The 25,332-nt window shown below is 48.5% G+C and overlaps 2 protein-coding genes across 5 annotated transcripts in view; both read right to left on the bottom strand.

Annotated features, from left to right (window-relative positions):
* Positions 1–3,724, bottom strand: part of SNX27 (sorting nexin 27) — a 58,750-nt gene extending 55,026 nt beyond the window's left edge. For both annotated transcript variants that reach the window (XM_034756317.1, XM_034756318.1), the window contains exon 1: positions 3,435–3,724. In XM_034756317.1, the coding sequence (XP_034612208.1) occupies positions 3,435–3,709 (275 nt within the window). In that variant the 5' untranslated portion in view covers positions 3,710–3,724. The remainder of the gene's footprint in view (positions 1–3,434) is intronic.
* A 9,820-nt stretch (positions 3,725–13,544) lies between these two features.
* TUFT1 (tuftelin 1) overlaps positions 13,545–25,332 on the bottom strand; it is a 33,940-nt gene continuing 22,152 nt past the window's right edge. For all 3 annotated transcript variants that reach the window (XM_034756562.1, XM_034756561.1, XM_034756563.1), the window contains 7 exons: positions 24,616–24,729; positions 20,241–20,369; positions 19,510–19,604; positions 18,669–18,774; positions 17,778–17,861; positions 16,429–16,529; positions 13,545–15,886 (listed from right to left, as the gene is read on the bottom strand). In XM_034756562.1, the coding sequence (XP_034612453.1) occupies positions 15,823–15,886; positions 16,429–16,529; positions 17,778–17,861; positions 18,669–18,774; positions 19,510–19,604; positions 20,241–20,369; positions 24,616–24,729 (693 nt within the window). In that variant the 3' untranslated portion in view covers positions 13,545–15,822. The remainder of the gene's footprint in view (positions 15,887–16,428; positions 16,530–17,777; positions 17,862–18,668; positions 18,775–19,509; positions 19,605–20,240; positions 20,370–24,615; positions 24,730–25,332) is intronic.

Here is a 25,332-nt window from a genome sequence, read left to right as displayed (position 1 = left end):
TGATTTTTAGGGATGGTCAGCACTTAACAATTCCTATTCCGCCTCAGGATCCTTATTTATTTGCCTAATCACAGGCCATGGAGGCTGGGAAGGAGGGCAGGGGGGCCATCCGGACCATGGCTTAACCACTTTTTGGCTGGGTCAAACTGTGTGGCACTGCAACCCTGCACACCAGCTCACACCACCACTTCTTCAAATTTGGAAGGGGCGGATATAGGGGTCCATGGGCAGGGAAGTCAGGCGCATGGGGGGTGCAAATCTATAGCTCCTCACACATGCACTTTAAGTGGCATTCCAGAACCCCTGTGGTTAAGTATGAGTTAGCTTCGACACCCAAGTCTGAAAACAGTCCATCTCTACCAGTGCTATCTCTGCAGCGTCAGATGAGCCTCTGCAGAAATTAACTTTAAGAGCAGGTTACACTATAATGGAATGAATGACTTATTCGGAGTCAACATACTAGAAAGCACTGGATTCGGTGTGCCCCCAAATCAGCAAACAGCAGCACACTTAGTACAAATGTGTGCCTCCCAAGTCCCAGGGAACCCCACCATTGTGCTTCTGTGGAGAGGAAGGGAAATCAATGCTATTTCTGGAGTCAGTTTTATTGTTTTCTCCTCCAACTTGCTGCAATACTAGAATTACTTCCAGGGGTTGGATCCAGCGATAACATGGCTGAGTGTGAAGAGACATAGGATCCTCTGTTCCATGCTGACGAAATGCAATCAGGAACAAGTCACCTTTTAGGGTGCCGATTTATGCACCTAAGTTAACAAAAGTAAGATCTGATATTTGCTTTCTCGCACTGGAGACCCTCCTATTTCACCAGTGCTGCAACAGAGACACTAGGAGAGATGAAAGTGATTTGTCCCAAGATCACACACACTGTCAGTGGCAGAGCCAGACACGGGAGTCCCAAGTCCCAGTTCTCTGCTCTGCCTTCTATTCTACAGACTCTCCAATAGATGGGAATAGAACCCAGGAGTCCAGACTCAGTCCTCTGCTCTAGCCATTAGACTACATGGCCTTTCAAGAGCTGGAGCAGAGCTCACTAGAAATCTTGCTTCACAAGCCTCTGCTCTAACCACTAAACCACATGTTGCCACGTGAAAGAAACTAGGGGTCAGATCCTGAACTGGTGTAAACTGTCCTAGCTCCACTGGACAATTTATACCAAGTGAGGATCTGCCCACAAGTAACCTGGTCAAAGAGCAAATCCTTGGCTCCCAGGGATCAAACCCCAAAGCCAGCCCATAGCCTCTAAACCTATTTCAATAATTTTAAACATTCAATTCTCTTTAGTGTTTTCCACAGGGAGCACGAGGAGGTGGAGGATTTTAGACTCAGCGTCCTGTAACGCATACAAATATTCCTTCAGTCGATAAATACTGGTTTTCTAAATACATCCTCTAGCTGCAAAATTCACCGAGTGTACATGTTCTCTGCGAAGGAAAGTCAAAGCACAAATATTCGGGTCACACAGCAGAAAGCCCATTGTGGATACAAGGCTCCCCCAGCACAGGTTAAAAACACCTACATAACCAAGGGCCCGAAAGAACATTTCCCATCCACTGGGACAAAACAAACAACTCCTCCTTCACACACTTAAATCCACAAAGACTGGAAACCAAGGCATTTTTACTGCTATGAAATACTCATATTTAATAAGTAGTTCAAGATAACTGACTCTGCAGACATATTGATCTTTACGTATTTTTAATTTATCTTACAGCTGAACACAATTAGGGGAAAAAAATCACAAGCAGCCAGAGGCACCGCAGAACCCACCTGAAGAATTACAATGCGCTGGGGGAAATTCAGTTCAAAAATCTCAGTGGGTCAAGGACAAGCTATAAAGGAGGCTCAATTAACACTGGAGACACAGCCTAGTAGTTTAGGGCCAAATTTTAAGTTGTGCCCCCTCCCCCTCCAAAATCAGACTCAAGATAAAAATGTTTATATTCAGAGATTTTGTTGGGGGTTGTATTTAAATACCTCACTACATAGGACCAGTGCAAGTGACCAGAAACCAATGACAGTCCAGTACTATTATCCAAGTGATGTGAAATGAGAAGTAAAATCAGTCCCACCTCCAGAAAGTGGCTCCCTCTGCACTCGCTCCTTCATGTAGGGGCTGGGGGGGATTGAAACCCTATTCTGGAAACATACAGGTGGGGAAGAATATCCTAGGTTCTCTCCAGAGAGGGCTTTCCCTTCTCTACAGGGAGTATGTGCTGGGAGAGATATCCTTCTCTCTGCCAAGGGTGTAATTCCCCTTATGCACCTTGACCTATGTTCTCTCCAGTCCCCGGGTGGGGGTGTCCTTCTCTCTGCCAAGGGTGCAATTCCCCTTATGCACCTTGACCTATGTTCTCTCCAGTCCCAGAGGGATAGGATCCCCCTATGTGGGCAGGGGTCACCAGTCTCTCTGTGGGGAGAGGGGAGATTCTCCCAGAGAAGGGTCTCTGTCCTGGTTGAGGCATATTCCCATTCCCAAGGAAGGCATTAACCCTCTCCCCTACAGCAATATGCTCAAGCCCCCCCCCCCCCCGCCGCCTCCCAGGATGCAGACCCCTTTGCACACCACAGAAATCTCTCTGAGCCCTTCTGCTGTCCCCCAGCCACCCCTCCCCAGAGCCCTACTCCATATCCGTATCCTGTAGTCTCCCCACCCCTGCACACACCTCCAGGGTACTCCATGTACACTCCCGGGGGGTCCCCTCCCCTGCTGGTCTCCCATAGAGCAGTTTCTCAGAAAGGTCACCTCTCCCCATCTGCCATCAGGCAGTCCCCCCCTGCTCCCGACTTGTGCACTCCAGCCTATATGCCTAGAGATCTCAGGGCCACAACCCCCCCCCCCCAAAAAAGGATCCCCATTTAAATGCCCCCCAAGATGGCACCCCTCCCTTGCCAGGGCCCCACTCCCCCAAGGCGTAAGGGGTTTTGATGGGGGAGGTCATCCTCCACCAGGTCACCCACCGTCCCAGCTCCAGTATGTAATCTCCCCACCCCCTGCCCCAACACATCTCTCTGAGCTCAGCTCCATTGAGGCTGGTTCTCCTGCAGGTGAGAGGTCCCCTCCCCCTTCAGGGACCCAGTCCATAGGTGTGGGGGCGCTGCTGCCCCCCCGGGCGGGAGGGTGCAGCTTCCCTCAGACACAAGTTCAATGGGTCTCGGCACCGGCACAATACACATTGTCCCGGTACCCCTGGCCCAGTCCCGCCCCCAAGCACTGGCATCCCCAATACGCGGTGCCTCTGGGCGGTGGGGAGGGGTCCCCCTCCATCCCTCCCCCATCCCTCTGTGCGGAGGGGGGGCCCCTCCCCCATCTCCCGCTGCCCCGCCCCCCCGGGGTCACTCTGAGGGGGGAGGAGTCCCCCCCCGGCTCGCTCGCCCACTCTCTCTCTCTCTCCGCCCGGCCCCCCCGTACTCACACCTCCAGGATGCGGTCCCCCTTGCGCACCCCGGCGCGGTCGGCCGCCCCCCCGCCCAGCACGGCGCTGACATGCTGCAGCGGCGCGTACAGCTCCCCGTTGATGCTCCGCAGCTGGCCGCCCTCGCTCACTTGGCCCCGCACGTTGAAGCCGTAGCCGGACTCCGACTTGACGATGCGGACGACGCGGGGCCCCCCCGCCCCGGGCCCGCCCCCCCCGTTGCGGTGCGGAGCCGGCGCCGAGCGCTGCAGCCCTTCACCCTCCTCGTCCGCCATCTTGGCGAGCAGTTCGCGGCCGTCGCCGTCACGCGATCCCCTCACCGGCCACCGTAGCCAGGCCGCCGGATTGCTAAGGGAGATGTAGTTCACTGGCTCTGGGGGGCGCACAGCACCATGGGAAATGTAGTTTAGGGTCTCTGAGGGGCGCACGGCACCACGGGAAATGTAGTTTGGGGGGGGGCTGAGGGGCGCATGGCACCATGGGAAATGTAGTCCAGGGTCTCTGAGGGGCGCACAGCACTATCGGAAATGTAGTTCAAGGAGCCTAGGGGGCGCATGGCACCACGGGAAATGTAGTCTGGGGAGTCTGAGGGGCACACGACGTCATGGGAAAGATACTGGGGGGGGGGGAGAGAAATCCTGGTGATGCATGGCACTATGGGAAATGTAGTCCAGGAATATCAAGGGGCTTCACAGCACCAGGAGAAATGTAGTCAATGGAGCCTGGTGGGCCTTGTGGGAAATGTAGGCCGGGGGTCCTGAGGGGTGCATAGCCCTATGAAACATTTATTCTGGGGAACTGAGGGGCACATGGCCCCATGGAAAATGTAGTCTGGTGATCCTGGGGGCATATGGCACTATGGGAAATGGAGTCTGGGGATGCCTGGGGGCATATGGCACCCTGAGAAATGGAGCCTGGGGCCGTCTCAACCCCCCCAAGCCTCATGGGTGATATAGGCCCTATCACCCCCACAGCTCCATGGGAAAGGTAGTTCAGCCATCTCCCAGATGCAGAGGCTCATGGGAATTGTAGTTCCAGAAGCCCTGGCACTGCTTCATGGGAGATGTAGTTCATTAGGAGAGCCCCAGGCGCAGTGTGTGTGTGGGAAGAGGTGGGTGCTGGGGGTTGTAGTTTTGGTGACTGCCTGGGCCTGTCAGCCCTGACCTGAGCCCTCCCTGGGGCAGAGCGGGAGTCATCTCTGACCGCAACCTCTCACCACAGATGGCAACTGTCACTCATTGCCATAGCAACTGTGAGACGTGAGACATCTCACCAAGCCACGCTGAGATGTCATTGCACCAAGATGTCATCATGTTTACTCTCATGACAGCCCATTGTGTTGGAATCCCATCACGTGTCATAACATCCCATCACGTCAAAAAACCACCATCACATCACATGAACCCCGGCTTCTGGCAATACATTATGATGTCATGGCTGCTGTGACAAAGTGCCATGGTATCACACGGCGAGGCTGACCACACATCGCGGTGTGACATTTCCCCCATCACACTGGGTTGCCATTGCTTTTTGAAATGTCATCACACGCCCCACGGCCAGGCCATCCCGGTGGGTGCACATCCAGTCTTCACTCTATGCCAGGGGTCGGCAACCTTTCAGAAGTGGTGTGCCGAGTCTTCATTTATTCACTCAAATTTAAGATTTTGCGTGCCAGTAATACATTTTAACCTTTTTAGAAGGTCTCTTTCTATAAGTCTATAATATAGAACTAAACTATTGTTGTATGTAAAGTAAATAAGGTTTTTAAAATGTTTAAGAAGCTTCATTTAAAATTAAATTAAAATGCAGAGCCCCCCAGACCAGTGACCAGGACCCAGGCAGTGTAAGTGCCACTGAAAATCAGCTCGCATTCCGCCTTCGGCACACTTGCCATAGGTTGCCTACCCCTGCTCTACACCGTGTTGTGTCAGAAGGCTGTTACACCGTGTTCCAGCTCCCACAAGTTCCATCACAGCCCATTAATATTATGTATTATGTGTACTGCAGTAGCACCTAGGAGACCAGGTCATGGACCAGGACCCCATGGCGCTAGGCGCTGTACAAACATAGAATACAAAGATGATCCCTGCCCCAAAGAGCTTACAAACTACGTATGAGGCAAGAGATCCTCCTAGCTGGTTTGGCACCATAATCCTCCTAGCCCTTTGGAAAGGCCCCCTCCACATGAGGTGTCTGAGAAAGCTTCCAAAATATCTGCTGCTGCTTGGGTTCCATTTACTGGAGCGTACCCCATTCCGGCATGCCCATCATCCAGAAGGTGGAGGTGCCGTGCTGTTACATCATTGGTTGGGGAGAGTTTGTGACGTTGCAACGCTAGTCAATTCCTTTCACTCTGATATAGTCTCCTGCTACCAAGCAGGGCAGGGAACCCTACTCTTACCCCACCATAGATCCCACCCCAACAAAAGCCGGTTGCAGCTGAGCCCAAAGCGTTTAGCTCAGAAAGTCTGTTCCAGCAGGAGAAGCAGCGAGTTCTCATTGTTCAATAACAAGACAGAGAGAGAAACCCAAGGATACAGAAAAGTGGGTGTTGGCAACTGCTGTATTTACTGTCAACACATATGCACTAATATGGCTGAATCCCACTAATGTTTGCAAATGATGCCAGCTGCACCAGCCGGGGGAGAGCTTCCGAGGCTGCACCGTGTGGTGCATCTAGTAGGGGTCGTGGGTTACGCAGCATTAGATGGAACTCAAAATCTTCCTGCTCCAAAAGATCAGCCCCACTGCATGTGAGCTAACAGAGAATTCCCTGGTTTGTCATATTCTCATCCCAACTCCAGGAAGGCAGCAGGGTCTAGTAGTTACAGCAGGGAACTGGGAGCCAGGACTCCTGGGTTCTGCTAACAGTCCAGGGAGGGGAAATGGTCTAGCGGTTAAACGTAAGGGGCCTTGGAGCTGAGACTCCTACATTGTATTCCTGGCACTACCGCTAACTGTCCAATCTTGGGTGTGTCTGCTCATCTCCCTATGCCTCAGTCTCCCTGTTGGGGTATGTAAGAGTTAAGTAAAGACCTGGGGTCCGCTATCCTGGTAATAGGGAGTAAAGGCACAGGCAGGTACTGTCTCTTCGCTTGATAGATAAAGTTGCCACCCCTTTCCCTTCCCTTCTGCTTGTTAAGGATAGATAAGCGTTGCAGTTGCATGAGAAATATGGTTGTCTGAAGGATACCCTTGTATGAAGAAGTGCTATCTCCCGCCTCCTTTCCTTTCCCAGCTACACAAATAAACCCGAGGTCATGGCCCCTTCCTCCCTCCCCTGTGAACTGCTGATTAGGGGAACTTGTGGCTACAGTTACTGCAAAGAAATGTATCTTCAAGGTAAAAATGTCTGTATAATATACCCGCCCCGTTCACAGCATTAAGCATAATTATATTCAGTATATAGCTCTTAATATTCATTATATGGGCACTCATTATCAGATAAGGGTTTTGGGGGGTATTATAGTAAATTTACGTATTAACTTATATAAAAACAGTGTGATGTGACTCATTTGGGGCTTACTCGACAATTGGGTCGAGGGGAACAAGTACTGCCATAAAGAAGCCCGTTTACTCAATCCACCTCTGGGCGCTCCTGCTCATTCTTTCTGTCTCTAACACCCCCCAGCAGGGCTAACCATTTTGGCCAAGATACTAAAGCAAGCCCCCATTTTTACAAAAAGCCCCCTGGGATGTTGCAGTCTATAGGGGTTTATAAAAATATGCTAATGAGTGAATATAATGTAACTGGGATATGCTTCTTGCAAAAGGTCTCTTGTAAGGTATCATTACAAAGCTTCAAAAAGAACAGGAGTGCTTGTGGCATAAGCTTATGCTCTAATAAATTTGTTAGTCTCTAAGGTGCCACAAGTCCTCCTGTTCTTTTTGAGGATACAGACTAACACGGCTGCTACCCTGAAACCTTACAAAGCTTATAATCTACTGAGTGTGATCATCCTATATGTATAAATGTACCACTTGTATCTGAAACTAGAAATATGAAATATAACTCTGAGGGCCTATTGTAATTATGCAAAGTGTGGGCCATTAATGGTGGGTTGGAATCTTGATGATTCCCATTAACCAGGACAATTGTCTGCAGATGGATGTGTTTACCTGTAAGTCTTCCTGTGTACGTGTGTGCTGGCAAGTGGGCAATGAAGTCTTGCAGTGACATGTGATCATGTCACCTGAACTGGAATCCATCTTCAACCTGGTGTCTTTCCATTGAGAAGGAGGGGGTAGGAACCCAGAGAGGGACAAAGGATTCCCATCTTATGCAAAAGATATATAAAGGGGCAGAACAGAACAAAAGGGGGAGAGGAGCCATCATGAAGAATCCCCTAGCTACCACCTGAGCTGCAACAAGAGCTGTACCAGGGGAAAGAATTATGCCCAGGCCTGGAAGGTGTCCAGTCTGGGAAAAACTTACTGAAGCATCTCTGAGGGTGAGATTATCTGTATTCAGTTTGATCAGACATAGATTTGCACATTTTATTTTATTTTGGTTGGTGACTTCCTTTGTTCTGTCTAGTATCAGAGGGGTAGCCGTGTTAGTCTGAATATGTAAAAAGTAACAGAAGGTCCTGTGGCACCTTTAAGACTAACAGAAGTATTGGGAGCATAAGCTTTCGTGGATAAGAACCTCACTTCTTCAGATGCAAGCGAAGAAGTGAGGTTCTTACCCACAAAGGCTTATGCTCCCAATACTTCTGTTAGTCTTAAAGGTGCCACAGGAGCCTCTGTTACTTTGTTCTGTTTGTTACTACTTGGAACCACTTAAATCCTACTTTCTGTATTTAATAAAATTGTGTTTTACTTATTAACTCAGTATGTATTAACAGCTGGGAGAGCAAACAACTGTGCATATCTCTATCAGTGTTATAGAGGGCAAAGAATTTATGAGTTTACCCTGTATAAGCTTTATACAGGTTAAAATGGATTTATTTAGGTTTAGACCCCATTGGGAGTTGGGCACCTGAGTGTTAAAGACAGGAACACTTCTGTTAGCTGCTTTCAGGCAAACCTGCAGCTGTGGGGCAAGTAATTCAGACCCTAGGTCGGTGTTGGAACAGACGGGAGTGTCTGGCTCAGCAAGACAGGGTGCTGGAGTCCTGAGCTGGCAGGGAAAGCAGGGGCAGAGGTAGTCTTGGCCCATTGGGTGGCAGCTCCCAAGGGGGGTTCTGTGATCCAACCTGTCACACCCCCACATCCTGCAGAGCAGACAAGGCCTTGGGTCTCTACGGTCGTGGCTGTATCATGCTGAAAGAGCAAGCAGCGTAGAACTCGATGCATCTGCCTCATGAGAATAAAGAGCCGAGACAGGCCTGAACCAGGAATCAAATCTCTGGCTCCATGGCATTAGGGCTAGAAATTCAGACAATTTATTCTTAATTCTGGGTCATTCTATGAACCCTTTTGTAACAGTGGGGAGAAGCAGGGGAACAGGGCAGGGAAAGGAGCACAGAAAGTGACCCCTTCCGCAGCATCTATTGCCCTTGCCAATCTCCAGCCCGACCCATCACATTTTTCCTATTCTCCATCTGGGACAATGCAGGGGCTGGTGCTGGAGACTCCCTGCTACAAATGCCTTCCTCCCACTGAGTCATTTCATTGCATTACCTACTCCCAGACCCAGGTGACTTGGTCCCATTTTTTCCCTGCTCTCTCTGACCTGTGGAGCAGTCCAGTCGGCCTACCCCCGATTTCAGGGTCCTTGCAGAGAATGAGCTGGGGGGTGAAGGGAAAGAAGAGATCCCGCGGAATTGCCGGCTGACCTCAGCCTCTGTCTGTGGAATAGGACTTGCCAAATGCTCTTTAGAGTCTGAAACTCCTTGCTTCAGTTTCCCTCATTTGGCTGTCAGCAGAATTCCTCCCTGTCCTGCCCCCAGTTGAGTCAGGATTTGGCCTAGGCATCTGCACAGAGCTAAGACAGAGAATCCCTCTGTCACCACCTCCAGGTTGCATGCCCCCTCCCCTCCCCACTCTTCTTATTTCTAGCCATTTCAGAGAGAAGGTGGGCTCCAGTCAATCTCTGGTCTCCGATGCAACTGGGAGAACAGCACCAGCTGTCATGCCTGATCAATCATCAAAGCGACAGCATCAGCGCTGCAGCTTGATTGCAAGACCTGCGATATGTGGTAGGTTCTCTTAAAGGTCTCAGCTCCCGCAGCCAGGTGACTACATGAGTCTCTCAGTGTTCTTAAAAAATATATAAATATATATATTTTCTAGCTCAGGTGCCTGTGGAGAAAAACTAGATGTGGCCCCTCGAGGTGCTGTACCAGAAGATGACTAAAGAGCTCCACCTTTCATGGTGTTTGTTTGAGAGCTCATTAGTTGGGGGCCGGGCTCGACTTCTGAACTCTTCAGGTTGGTCCCTCCATTCAGTCAGAAACAAACCAAGATCTGCCAGCTTTATTTGATTGCTGGTTGGTCCTTCAACTATTCCTGTCATGGTGGCCGTGAGGACAGAATCCAGTGATTTAGGCTACATCGACACTTAAAAATACAACATAGCCAGGGTGGCCGGGATACGCTAGCCACCCCAGGCCTACCTCATTATCGTGGGCACACATACAGGGTAGTGAGGTAACACCAGTAGGTCTCCTCCATCTGGGAATCATGTTCCAGCTGTAGACATCCCCTTATTCTACAAGCCTGGGAGCCTAGGTCTACTCAGAGCTCCCCAGGGCAATTTGCTTGAGGAGGAGGTAGTGCTGCAGTCAATACAGTAGCCACAAGGCTTTTGGGTAAGTGCAACGTGGCAGATGCAGAGGGTTATTATTCACAGTAAGATGGCAGCAGGCTAGAGCCCAGCTCCAGCATGCTCAGAGCTCTGTAATCCTACAGGGAGCCATCTGCTCATTAGCTGCAAACTCCTAGGAGAAGGCTCTTGCACCGACAGCATGGATATGTCAAGGGACAACAAGGCAGCCAGCGGCAGGGTGAGGAGGAGGTGGAAGTAAATGTAGGGGAGGACAAGGAACAGTCTGGACTCAAAGGGGAGGTTGGCAGAGATGAGGGTAGCTAGGTCCCATAAGTCTGGGGAGCCAGCAGTAGGAAGCAAGAGAGAAACTTGGAAAGGTGGACAACACAATTTACAATCTCGCCCTGAGACATCATTTAACCCTCTCCCCTCCCTACCCCTCAAAAACCATCTGCAAACCCTGCCCATCCTCATCTCCCCCCTCCTACCCCCCCCCACAGCGCTGCCAGCAGCCATCCTGCATTTTCACCCAAGTGTAGACAGGCTCCTGGAAGGAAAACGTGGCAACAGGAGGCAAGCACAGCAATGGAAGGGGAATGGAGAGCTCCAGGGGTGAGATGGTGGGGAAACAGCCTGCTACACAGATCTCCTGCAGATCCTTCACTTACCCTCTGGCCTCGGACTCACTCCAGCTGCCTCGTTGTGTCACAACAGCCGCTATGGAGCTAACGTCCCTGGGAATTATCTCCCCATAACTCCATGTGGCCCCAGTGGGCTGACAGGGATCAGCCTCCAGCCATCTGCGAAACCAGGGCCAACTGGATGGTGAGCCAGAGTGGGCAGCGCAGCACAGTCCATCAGCCTCGCTGAGAGTAAAACTCTTGGAAAGGGAGAGGAAAGGAGGCCCCAATTCCCACAAGCGCCATCCCACTCCTCAGCGCTGGGCCTTTGCAGCTGGGGCCCGAGTGAATTGAGCCTGGCAGCAAAAAGGCCCCAGCGCGAGTCCACCTCCTTCCTCTTGTAGAGGAGGAAAGCTGGGGCAGAGAAATGCCATTTGCACCAAGATCACAACCTGAAGCTGTGGCAGCACCAGGGGTTGAAACCCAGGAGTCCTGCCCAGGGCCTTAGGCACATGGCAAACCCCAGCAGATGGTAAAGGAAGGTGGTCTGAGTGGAGCAGCATGGAGACACTTGGATAAAGCTGGAAATGGTGACATTTAGGCGGGACATTAGATTTATCAGGAGGGACAGGGGGGCTGTGTGAGACCCCCACATCGCAAGGCCCAGCTCTAATAGCAACATACTCCAAGAGCACAGCCTCTCAGCCTCCCCAGATCCCAGCTCTGGGCACACCTACAGCAAGTAGCATCCCTCCTAGCTGTTCAAGGACACCATAGCAGGCTCAGGCAGGTGTGCGCAGTCTTCACCCCTCTATGGGGTAAGGTTAGTTACTCCATAGTAACAGCTTCTTAGAGCCCCCAAAAGGGAGGTGAATGAGGGGTTAAGGTTAGGGGATTTTTTTTTTGTTTTAAAGACCTAAAACTGAGGGTTCTTAGAGAGCTCTGGCCAGTGCAAAGAAGCTGGGGAATTAGGCCCAAAATCTCAACCACATCCCAGTCGTTGTGGTTTAATTCTCCAAGCACCTTCTGATGCAGATGGTATCACCCCTCACCTCCTTCCCTCAGTCAAGGTGCCACACTCCACCCCAGCACTAGCAGCATGTGTGTGTTGGGATGAACAGATCCCTAGATGTATTTTATGCAGCAGCTCTAGTGTGGTCTGGTAGCCTTCAAGCAGGCCGGTGAGATACAGAGAGAAGGCTTAAGAGATGGCCAACAAAATCTCCTTCACCAGGAAGATGTCAGCGTTCTAGAGAGCCACATCAGTGTGAACCACCCCCCGCCACTAACGCCAGTTGCATGTTAGTGACTCCTGCTGCCTCAGGTTAAATAATCAGAGAAAGAACCACAGATAATTAGAGCCCTTGGTGACCACAGCTCCCTTTAGGAGAATCTGCTGAGCCACCTGGCCTCTCAGGGAGTGGGGAGGTGGGAACAGTAGCCCTGGAAAACACTTCAGAAGCACAGCAGTAGGGTTAGCACCTCCTAGAGACTACATCTAACACAGCCGTTGGGTGCAGTTGGGTGCGTGACTCCCAGCATAGGTAAACAGACAGGCGTTAGCTCTGCTCAAGCTGGTGTGCTAAAACCAGCAGGGGGTTACAAGGTTGAGAACCCCCGAGTTTGGCAAAGCACAGTATATGTAGCACCCCACTGCCATTGCCTCTGAGCACCTCACAAAGGGATGCCTCTCTCCTCACCACACCCGTGGGGTAGGAAGTATCATAATTTTACAGCTGGGAAACAGAGGTGTCAAGAGGCCCCGAGACTTGGCCCAAGCTCCCATGGGGAAGCTGTCAAGAGCTGCAAGTTAAATCCATAGGTCTGCTGAGCCTCAACGAACAACCCTCCCCTACGGCACTTAGTCTCCCTAGCCTGAAGCAAGTCCAGACAGCTCTAGAAATCACAGCAGTTCCAAGGAAAGTGACAGGCTACCGGATTCTCTGTCAGACAATCATGATTTCACTTAATACAGAAATTAAGAATTCAAACACCATCATCCTGATAAACCACGCAGGAGTTTATCACAATAAGAGTCCATGAAGTTGTTTCCCCAGCCCCTCAAAATGAAATGCTCCACTGCCCTCCGCAGCTAGAAGATTAGAGACATTCTAGGTACCGTAGGTGGTGTATCGAACTTTCCGTGGTTTTGTACTTAGGCTCACTGCAGCAGTTTTATTCCACAAGCAACAGCAGGAGGGTATCAATGCTGCACCGGTGAGTGCATCTTCAAGGTAGTTTCAGTTAACAGTACATACTGCCCAAGCAAAAATAAAATGAAAGGTGCCGGTGTCCCTGATCTGCTGAAACGAGTAAGAACTTGGACTATTACAATGGAGCAAACCCTGACATAGAAACCATACAGACTAACAGGGATGAGATCAACAGGATGCTCTAAACGTTACCCTAGAGAATCAGATCCTTTCTAGAGGATTTTTAAGCCAATATCTAGAAAGCAAAGAATTGTATCGTTAGAGACCAGTATAGGTTGGCTCATAAAGGCTCTCCCTAAAACAAGCCTGATATTCAGTGACATTCCTGATATTCAGTATTCGTTATCTGTCTTTTGAAGAAGAAAACTCACTTTTATTTCAGAAGATTTGATCAGGAAATCTGATCATCAGAATCTGTGCAGAAAGCCAGCGTCACCCCATCCAGATACAGGTGTGGTTAGATGTTTGGCTGCGTGTGTGTGTTCCCTCTGTGTGCTGCCCCAGCCCTGCGCAGACAGCTGGCACGGCCGACCTCGAGCAAACCGCCCAATGACCACAAGATCTGTTAAGGGATGAAGGCACCCAGCCAGGTTTATTGTCGATGAAGCACAGTACTAGTATCCCGCAGACTCTATCGGACCATTAATACGTTATGCCCGTAACAACGGACCAGCTCAGCGAACAGTGGGACTTTCTGTTCCTCCCTAAGCCAGACAAAGATACTCCCTCTGAGATACATCTTTACACCCTAATACAAACAAGTTAGTACTGCCCCTTGGACATTGATAACTAACCCCATTAGGGGGCAGTAACTCATCATTGTACATATTGGTTCAATTAAAACATCTCTATCACATACTGTCATCCTGACCTTATCTTTTAGGAGGGGTCAGTGTGTTCCTGTTATCCTTGAGAAATGTTTTTGTACCATCCTTAATAGCGGGATGTTCTGATGCTACTTGATGTTGGGATGGGTTTGCATGAGTGCTGTGACAAGCACTCCTTAGGAATGTGTATTTCTGCAATATTAGCCCTGTTCTTGCCAAGTTATGTGAGCAGGTCCTGCCTCATACCAGGCCTCTAATACAAGAGCTTATATCTCAGGCTCTCTTCCTACCTCCGCAGGATTATTTGGAGTCAACATCTGCTTCAGCCTGTGACTTGTACTAATTGTGCAAGACCGAGATTCCATTTTCCTACTCGCTGTTCTAGGCCAATACAGCAAGCCTGTCTGCCTCCATCCCCACCAGCTGTCAACACTCAAGCCAATAAGGATGTAAGAACCTGACAGGCTTCCCTTCTTCCTTTACAGCTGAGCACTGTATCTGCCTGGGATGTGCCATACTGTGCTGGGCTCTTCGATACCTATACGTACTTTCCTTCATTGCACTGTATCTGTGCTCCCAGGGATGAGAACCCTTGGAAATCTGAAGAATTGGTTGGGGGGGGGGGAGAGAACTGGGTGTAGGCTAACCATGCAGTCCATGGCTATTGGTCTAAAACCTTTAAACATGCCGCAGCGCAGGCTGCCGCACAGGACGGAATAGCTCAGGGGCATGGAGCCGTTCACTTCCAGGATGCTGGTATTAGTAGTGTCTGAAAACTGTTCCCACTGGATGCTGATCAGTGACCCACAAATGTTTACATCCACCCTAACTCCAAATTCCCATAATTAATGTATAAAAACACAACAAATTCCACATACATCCCAGCACGTATGCACTATTTACATAATTTATTCAATCCACTACAGATTATTTGGACGGCTATGTAAGGCATATGGTTTTCTGCACTAAAGAGGTTATTCAATAGGTACCTTTCACAGAACTGGTTCTGCCTCTCTTTGCTAGTATATAGAGATACATGTGACATCTTTCCTCTGCCAGAGATGTAGAAAAAAAGAGAAGGCTGCTTCTTTTCAAATCACATACAAGTTATATAATAACTTTCAAGCCCAGAAGAAAAACCGGTTGGTATCTTCCACTGAAATCAGAAAAAACACGCACGCACTAAATATGCTACATAAAAACTATGGCATTAGCACTTGTGCTCATCTCCAAGCTAATCTGAAGACACTAATAATTTACTGAAATAAATACAAGTAGGAACTGGACAACCTCTTTTATACCTACACAGATCTGCTTAAGATTCATCTCTCTGCTACTGAGCAACAGACTATTGAAAAGTCTGGTGTTGGATGCATCCCAAAGAACAGCCACTCGCAGTGGCCACAGGAGGGAGGAGCCAGACCTTAAGAGGACATCAGTTGGAGTCCGCTGGTTTGGTGCGGATTGGGGGAGAAACATGGGAATCCGATTTCAAGAAGATGATTTTGGGTGCTGATTTTTTTTTTTTTTAAAGATTAAAAATTTAAGTCCACCTTGGTTAGTTGCAATTAAAAAAAAGCAGGATTCCACCGAGGAATAAAGAAGGCGTATAGTATCGTAAGTTGCTCATAGAGCAATTTCAGGCTTAAGCAAAGGAAGAAATAGTAACAAACTGTACCAGGGAAAGTCAGCCTAACTCTGGGGCTGAGTGCAAGGGGGTCTGTCTGTTATATACACACACAGGTTGGATGTTCCCCAGACACATCAGATACCATGCTCAACAAATTTGCTTCTGCTGGACTGTGGAAGCCCCTGGGGACAGCAGTGTGGAAATGTCCGTTCAGTAGGCCTTGCTGCTCTGCCAGTCACCCCAGGGGACAGCTTGGCCATTAAAGCATACAGTTCTCTGGAGGCATTGCCCACCATTTGTCCAGCAAGCACAGGGGGTGGCAGTAAAGTTCAGTCGACAGTAGCAAATGGTGAGTTTCTTCATTCAGAAGCCGTGCCCAGGAGAGCTCATGTTTCCAGCACTCTGATGAGAGGGAGGGGCTTAGGTCCAAGGGGCTTCGCCAACCTTTTACTACAAAGCAAAGAAAGGAAAAACACTGAAGCACGGATCAACCAGATGCATTGGAGCTATGACTCAAATTATGATGCATGTCTATCAATCTGGGTTCTTTAACCCACCCTCCACTGGATCTATCTGGGTTATTACATGCCGCTCCCCTCCCGCATCAATCTCTGAGCATCTCCCAAATATCCATGCATTGAGGTTGACAAGTCTTGTACCCCCTTTACAGACTGGGAAACCAAGGCAGAGGGATACAATTGCTTTGCCCCTTGACAATGCCTTCCATCAGTGGTCGTGGTGCTTAACAGTGAATCAAGCTTCACAAGCATGCCCACAAAAAGTTATCTCCCCATTTTACAAACGGGAACATTGAGGCAGAGTGAAAAAAATGACTTGGTTCAAGACAAACACTGAGGCAGTGACAGGATTAGAACCCAAACCTCCTGCCTCCAGGCCAGTGCTTAGCTAACACAGAAGAAGCAGCTTGAAGTTGGACACCGTAAAACCTGGCCTCGGTCTTCCTCCACAGGTCACTGCAGCTCCCTCCTTACCTGCTCGCGGACTCCGATTTTGAGCGAGCTCTGGTGCCATAGCTGCCAGGGTTGGTTTGCTTCTCGATCAGGTGCTCAATACGATCATGCATCTCCAGATTCTGAAACACAGACCAGACCAAGAGTTTCAGTTCAGTCTGGAGAGAAAGGCCAAAGCGGTGGCACGGAGTCGATTATGCCACCACCCAGCGAACAGAGTGCTAGGTCAGCAATTCCCATGTGTTATCGGTTTACCACCTTCCTAAAAAATAATTGGGAATAGCGCTGGTGGAACATCAAATTCACATACCACTGGAGCTTTGTGCGCCACAGTTTGGGAACCCCTGTGCTACGTTGCACAATGCTAGATAAACAATAGACAAGTTTTACTCCCTGCACTAAGGACCTGAGTCAAGCCATCTTTGAACAAACTACATGTTAATTAGGGGCTGACGGAGGCGTTGGGGGCAGATGAATTTCTTGGGGCTTTCATCTAATTCACCCTCCTACATGCAAACTGCAGCCTAGAGTGCGCTTTGATACTTTTATGATCAAAATGGAGCTCATGCCCCTGTGCCCCTCCCCCCCCCCCCTCACGGTTTCATTAGCTTGGCAGTTCTACAAGAACATATGGAATTAAATCAGAATTTAACTTGGATTGCACCATTTCAGTTTTCTGCCTTTGGGTTCAGGAAAAGGGAGCCATGCACTCACTGCCCCATCCCCCTCTGCTGATTAGCAACATGCCAAGGCACCATGAAGGGAAGAGAACGGTTAAAAGCTGCCAGCACATGCTCAATTTTAGCCCAAAGAGGAGATGCATTTGCATTCCACTATCAGGGAAGCGCAGCTTTGCATTTTGTAACGTTACTATCTGGCACAAAGGTGCCACCAAAAGCAAAGCTCCATTTGGGAGACCGTGGACTAGATTTGAGTTGTGTCTGCTACAGTATCCCAGCTTCACTAAAAGAGAGACAATAGAGCATAAGAAAGTGGCTCAGCGGAAAACATCCAAACCTACAGACTTCAACGCAAGCATGACCTGTCCTTGCTTGTGCGGTGGGCGCACTGCATGCTAGGGCTTTGCTAGCGTCTCTATCACCCCGACTGGGTGGCCTTCAGTGCTTTCAAGAAAAAGCAAAGTTCATTCCATACATTCCAGTTCGTTGTTCCAAACTTTAAAGTGACTTGCAAAATAATCACACGTGACATTTCGCTGGCATTTAAAGTTTGAGGGGATCGCTCCTATCAGTTAAACAGGAAAGCTCTGATCGGTTAAAGCAGGCTTCATCATCCCCACCAACATGCACTTGGAGAAAACAACTCCTAGAAGGACAGCTCAGCCAATCTAAGGAAATGAACAAACATACCTCAGCTTCCAAGTAGGCAACTCTCTCTTTGAGCTCCTGAATAATCACATCCTTCGCATGAATCACGGTTTTGGAATTCTGAAGCTGTAAAGGAAAAAGTTAATCAAGATGACTAAAGAAATCTCAGACCTGCCTACACTAGACAAGGTATCTGGAAAGCATAATAAATTAGGAGCCTTTTGAGGTTAACACCAAAAAAGAACATTCACTACAGGTTTTCTGTAACTTTGGATCCAGGAAAAGGAACTCAAAGTTCTGGGCAAGAGTCTCCGAACTTGTGGACAGTCTAGAATTAACTATTTCACTGCCAGAGATTCATTGATGGGCCCCACTGCAGACAATGGGCCAAATTCCCTGCTGGTATAAATGACAGCAACTCATTTTATTTCCCAGTAACTAGTCTTGCTGGGCACTATGGTCTGATTGCCATCACTGAGACCATTCCTTCAGAAGATCAGACCTTTCACACCTGGGTCCCTCGGGGACCGTCATCACTTTGGAGGGCAGCAGGGTGGAAAGTGCATTGTGATAGTTTCAAACAACTCCCTCCAGCAGACGTTCAGAGCCAAGCTATCAGGTTCCATGTGGCGTTCAGCTCATGCTAACTCAGCCAGGAGAGACTGAGCAAACCTTGTGCTGCCTTGGTCCCGTTTCCTCCTCACGCCAAAAGCAAGCATGGCCTTCCCTTAAAGAGGGTCTAAAAATAGATTTATGCCGCTCAGCTCGGATTCTGCAAACTTGGCATCTTTTGTATTTGCATTCCTAGAGCTCCAGGACCCCTAATCATGGACCAGACCCCCTCTGTGCTCAGCACTGTACAAACACAGGGGAGAAGAGAGACACGGCCTGCCAGCACCAATAGGTTTCCTAGCCCCAGCAAGGCACACCCACCTGCTCAATCATCTGCCGGACTTTGCGTTGCTGACTCTTCAGCATGTCATCGAGATGGTGTATCTTCTCCCGCAAGGTGGCCACTTCCTTCTCCAGTTTGGCCGACCTAGGAAGGAGACATACGAGAGAGTCAGAAAGAGCCATTTAGCCTCCCCCGATTAGCAGAGGAATACGAGACTGAGCGTTTCACCATAGACATCTCGCCACCTCCCCAGAGCTGTATTTATTCTGCCACGGACAGTCAGTTGTGGGTAGCGTTTTCTGTATGCATGCACGCGCCCCAGCCACATGGCAGAAAAGGAGCAGTAATAGGCAGTGACAGTAAGGGAGTTGGGGTTTTCTCAGATGACAACTCATGAATCTAGACAGCTGCTGCAGACAGCAGATGCGCCAACGGTAGCAAAGACTGAGTGGAGAGACAGAGGCCAGCAACACTAACTGAGCAGAGAAAGACAAGGTCTCAGTTTACCTGAGAACAAGGTGTTCTAATAAACAGAGGCCATTTCCACTTGGATCCTGGAGCAAACAGGAAGCTAGTGGAGATATGTGAGAATGGAGTGACGTGGTCAGGTTCTGGATGTGGGAAATTTGCTTTTTCCTAACAAGGCCACATGAGGACTGCACTCAAATTCTAGGGAAGGTTTTTGGGGCACTGCAGGCTGCAGTAGGAACAGGTGGATTAGTCATCTTGAGAAAACCCCGATATTCGGCAAACAGCTACACCCGCCCTTCACAAGAATGCGAAGTCATGCCCCAGCGAGCTGACAGCCTCCGAGGCTCGCTCCCGAATTGGCGACTGCCTAGAAGGAGTCTCGGCATCCTGCCCAAGGCTGAGCCTCACCTATCCTGTTCGGCGAGCTTGTCATTTTGCAGGCTTCTCAGTTTCTCCAGCTCTGCTTCACCTTCTTTCATCTTCAGCAGCAAACTCTGATGTTCCTGCAACAGATCAGAGGACAAGTTACAACAGCTGCTCTGGCCTCTATTTCAGGGCAGAGGCAAAGCATCGGGCTATGTGGATCTGTAGCACTGGGCGGTCCTAGGAGTTAGCCTTGGTTGTCAGCAGAGATGCTGATCCTGCAGCCGGTATCTCATGGAAATGTAATGCTTGTGAAAGCAGAAAGGAGAAGAAAATTCTCCATTTCCCTATAGGATGGGGAAGCAGCAGCACAAAATCTCCCCCACGCTGCGCTCTACCACTGTGCTTCACCCCTGCCCTAGACAGAGCCCCAATACGGGAGCTCAGTCTCCATGGCTTGTTCACACCTTAGCCCCTCTGCTGAGGATGTCAATACAGGTGCCAGCTGTGCAGGTGGTTATTACTACATGGACACCCATCCCCTGGAACTTGTTACCCAGAAGCCATCAACAAATGGCTACCTGGCAGACTGCGAGCCCGCTTCCTGCTGTAGGAGGCGGCACTTGTGCCACAGCAGCGTTGCTCTGGAGTTGATCAGCGTCCAGCACCTTACATGTTGCAAGCACTAAACCAGTCACCCTTCGCAGCGAGCACCTGACAGAGTGGCCCAGCCACTAGACCATCAAGCAGGCCCCATGTTGATCTCTAAGCAGTACCTTCTCCATCCCTGACATGAGCCTCTGCACTTCCTCCAGCTTCACTTCCTTCTCGGCCATGCCCTCCTCAGCCTTCTTCAGAGCTGCACTGGTTTGCTCTATTTCTTTCTGGTATTGAGAGGTTGTCATCTGTAACACAGGACACAAAAGAAAGATGTTTCTGATCCTCACACAGTCAATAAAGACAATGAGAAGGCCCCTCTCAGTGACTGCATTTTAAAGACGGGATGGCATTTTTAGTCTTGGCAGGTGTATTTTGCTGAAGGAAGCCAAACAGCCCAAAGTGCTGGAGAGAAGGAACCTCTACAAAGTTTTGTCTTCAAAGCACTTCAGACTAACTGATGCATAAATCCTATGGCAATGGAGACAAAAGTGCATCACAAATGCCAGAAAACTCCTCATCATTCAGGCATGCGAGCGATGGAAGTTTTCCATCTCGTTTCAGATGAACACTCAGGGTATGCCTACAACATCACAGCTGCGCTGCAGTAGGGCTTCTGCGTAGACACCATCTACACCAACCAAAGTGGTTCTTCGGTCAGCACAAACAATCCACCTCCCAGAGAGGTGGCAGCTAGGGCAACAGTAGAGTTCTTCTGTCAACCCTAGCGCTGTCTACATTGGTTGGCTTAACTATATCACTCAGGGGTGTCAATTTTTCACACTCACAAAGACGTAGTTATGCCAATGTAAGATCCCAGTGTAGACCAGACCTCAGCTTGAATGACATCCCCTAGCCCAGGAGTCAGCCACAGAACTGGCACTAGAATTCAGGAGCTCCTGGCTCCCAGACTTGTGGGCTGATCATCAGATGCTTCTGTTGTTCTGTAGAGAAGGACTCTCCCTTCTCCACACCCACCAACCTCCCAGGCTTGTCCAGAAGGTATAGCTGAAGTGGACTCAGCTGCCAAACCAACTGATTAGCATCTACATACATAATGTCCATTTAAACAGGAAAATTATAACTAGTTATAATTAAATATAATTAAATAAATTAAAACCGGTAACTAGTATAGCAGATCTCAGGAATCGTTCACAGATTTCCAATCCCCGGGGTAGGTGTCAGGAGTGCCACAAACTCAATACATCTCTGCAGCTCCCACCACCCGAAACTCTCTCCAGACAGCAGCAGAGCCCTAGTCTGCACTTAAAATTTAGATCGACCTCGGTACTCTACCTGTGCTTCCCCGCCAGTTAGTTCCTTTAGCTCTTAATCACCCAAACACACATCCCTGGTTTGGAGAGGAAGGGAACAAGCAGACCTCTGCGGGGCCTCCCTCTAGGAGCACAAATGCAGGGTAATAGGATTTCCTTTCCCAGCCATTTTAGGGCTAAAGGGATTTCTCTTAGACAACAATTCACTCAAGCTCCATGAAAAGAAAATGGAGCCTGGAACCACTGGCACAATGAAACTAAAACCTGAAGCATCCCCAAACACGGACTTCCCTCAGCCCCAAGAGCTCATTACATTTAATGAAGTCTCAATATACGCATATGCCAACATGGCAAAGCCAGAGTTTTTCCCCTAAACAAAAGGGACCATTAATCCCCAGTACTGGGTAAAGGAACAAACCAAGAGATCCTACTGCGTCTGCACCCCCTAGCACACAGGAGCTGTCGTTTTAAGTTACTTTCACTGCAAAACCTGTTTATATCCCTAAAGCAGCGTGTAAATACAGTCACAGCTAAGTGAGAATGAATTCAGCTGCCACCGCAGAAACCCGCCCACATGTTTCCATTTAATAAGTTACCTGATGTGAAAACATGGCTGGGTCCCAGCTGCCCAGTTTGTGCCACATCCCTTCACCACCAAGACATCTTGTGATCTTGATGCAACAAGCTAAAAATCTCTCAGTAAGGGGAAGGATTGTGTTGTGGAGAAGGCACTGGACAATTCAGCAGATCTGGCAGGATTCAATGCTTGGCTCTGCTTCAGACTCCCTATGTGACTCTGTTCAAGGCACTTCATTTTATAGATGGGGGGGAAGTGAAGTACAGAGATGGAGATGATACTTCCCTCATTCAAGGTTTGTTCTAAGGCCAGAAGGGATTAGTGTGATCATCTAGTCTGACCTCTTGCATAACACAAGCATCCTACCACCTGAACAAGGACTTGAAACCTGGCCCCTCACATTAAGAAGCTGATGCTTCACCACCTGAGCTATCCAGGTAATTCACTGCCATATGCAAGGCGCTCATATGCTGGTCATGAGCACTAGGATGTCCTATATATAATTAACAGGATAAATAGAAATTGGAGGAGACTAAGGAAAATGGCCAAAATGCCACTTGTCTTAGCAAGCACTTTGCCATCACCCACTAAAGTCATTATGATTTTACCTTAGGTTTCATTAACATTACCTGGAAACAGTCATTGTATAACAAGACCAGTTTGTGAAAATTTCAATGCAATGTGTTCATTTGCAGTTTACAGATTGTGCATATTTAATTAAGACTTTAATGGCAACCCTGTGCTCAACTTGAGTTTTCGACCTCGCATGGGGAAGAGGCTGGCTGGGCTGACTGATGTGAACTAGCCAGAATTGTGTTTTACTCAGTCATTAAAAGCCAGTCAAGTCTATTTACTCTGTGACGTTGTGCAGCCTATATGGTTTTATAAAAATATGATAAGTGAATATAATGTAACTGGAATATGCTTCATGCAAAAGGTTTCTTGTTAGGTATCATTACAAAGTTTATAATCTACTGAGTGTAATCATGCTATTTGTATAAATGTATCACTCTTGTATCTAAAACTAGAAATATGAAATATAACTCTGAGGGCCTATTGTAATTATGTAAAGTGTTCAGAATAGCAGCCGTGTTAGTCTGTATCCTCATAAAGAACAGGAGTACTTGTGGCACCTTAGAGACTAACAAATTTATTAGAGCATAAGGTTTTGTGGGCTACAACCCACTTCTTCGGATGCATATCATATATGTTGTAGCCCACAAAACCTTATGCTCTAATAAATTTGTTAGTCTCTAAGGTGCCACAAGTACTCCTGTTCTTTATGTAAAGAGTGGGCCATTAAGGATGGTTTGGAATCTTGATGACTCCCATTGTCTGCAGATGGCTGTATTTACCTGTGAGTCTTCCTGTATGTGTGTGTGCTGGCAAGTGAGTAATGAAGTCTTGCAGTGACAGGTGATCATGTCACCTGAACTGGAATCCATCTTTAACCTGGTGCTTTTCCAGTGAGGGGGGAGGAAACCCAGAGGGACAAAGGGTTCCCGCCTTATGCAAAAGATATATAAAGGGGTGGAAGAGAACAAGGGGAGGGAGGAGCCATCATGAAGAATCCCCTAGCTATCACCTGAGCTGCAACAAGAGCTGTACCAGGGGAAAGAATTGTGCCCAGGCCTGGAAGGTGTCCAGTCTGAGAAAGAACTTCCTAAAGCATCTCTGAGGGTGAGATTATTTGATTAGACATAGATTTGCGCATTTTATTTTATTTTGCTTGGTGACTTACTTTGTTCTGTTTGTTACTACTTGGGACTACTTAAATCCTACTGTCTGTATTTAATAAAATCAATTTTTATTTAGTAACTTACTCAGAGTATGTATTAATACCTGGGGGAGCAAACAACTGTGCATCTCTCTCTATCAGTGTTATAGAGGGCGGACAATTTATGAGTTTGCTCTGCATAAGCTTTATGCAGGGTAAAACGGATTTATCTGGGTTTAGACCCCATTGGGAGTTGGGCATCTGAGTGCTAAAGACAAGCACACTTCTGTGAGCTGTTTTCAGGTAGACTTGCAGCTTTGGGGCAAGTGATTCAGACCCTGGGTATGTGTTGGAGCCAGACAGGAGTGTCTGGCTCAGCAAGACAGGGTGCTGGAGTCCTGAGCTGGCAGGGAAAACAGAAGCAGGGGTAGTCTTTGCCCATCGGGTGACAGCTCCCAAGGGGGTTTCTGGGATCCAACCAGTCACACACACTCTGGGTTTCAAAACTGCCTGAACAGCAGGTCTTCAGAAGTGTGTCCCAACCACGCAGGCCAGCACAACCCCAAACTGGTTTCAACTATTACGTATTCTTTGTATTGTGCTTTCAGCCAGGAGCCCCAGTCATGGATCATGGCCTCATTGTGCTAGGTGCTGTACAAACCCAAAACAAGTTTGGGTGTTGCTAACAGGAAAAGGGCAGTGTAGCTCGGATTGTCTGGGGAAAAAAATGGGAATTGATGGCTGGTTGAAGGATTCATGATTTATAACCTTTAATACATATCACACCTTCACATCCTGCTTTCCAACACAGCTTGCATCAGCTCCAGAAAGCTTTGAAAGCTACTTAGTAGCATGCACTTGAAGCTAGCCCCTCATTCAGATAAAGATCAAGCTCTTTCAGCAGTTAAACATTGCTGTGTACTCACCTCAAAAGCGGTCTTATCTGACTGATGCCGTTTCTCAGCCTCCTGCAATTTCGTGAAAAGTCTCTTTGCGGTCTCACGAATTTTTTCTATGTCTTCTCCTGAATAATCATCCTCCTGCAAACACAGCATGAAAGCTTTATTTGTCTCAAGTTGAACACTATCAGGACACTTTTTTCTGCATGTAGGAGAGCCAATACTTTTGACCAATAGGTTACAATATTCACTACAAAAAAGGGCTGCAGAAGTAGTAGTAAAGTTTGATTTAGGTAAGTAAGAGAACAAGTTCTCAAATTCCACACTGAGTCGGGTGTCTTGGGGCCCATAACATTAAAAAAAAAATCATGTGACTTTCTTAGGTCTCCTTTCAGCCCCTCCCATGGTGTCTCTAGGATCGGTCATGAGTCACCCTTCGGTATCCCAAAACCATCAAGTGAACCAAGTCATGACAGCTTAAACGCGGACTGATTACTGAATCCTGCCCCCCTCAGTTATGGCTTTTAAACTATTGGCAAAAGGGCTGCAGCATTGTATTGTGCCACTCTGCAGTATGGAATGCCATTACTGTAGAGACAGGATGAGATAGCTGTATATTGCTCAATTTTCTGCAAACTGCACTAACTTCCGATAAGATGGACTCCTTAATTATCCCCGCGTCCAAAAGGTTCCTGTGAAAAGGAGCCTTGTGCTTGCAGAGATTTAAAAAGAAGGTGAGCTCAT

Source organism: Trachemys scripta, chromosome 24 (genome assembly GCF_013100865.1).
Source record: "Trachemys scripta elegans isolate TJP31775 chromosome 24, CAS_Tse_1.0, whole genome shotgun sequence".
In the NCBI taxonomy this organism is placed as follows: Eukaryota; Metazoa; Chordata; order Testudines; family Emydidae; genus Trachemys; species Trachemys scripta.
The sequence above is the reverse complement of the archived record's forward strand: the minus strand, read 5'-3'. Positions and strand labels throughout refer to the sequence as shown.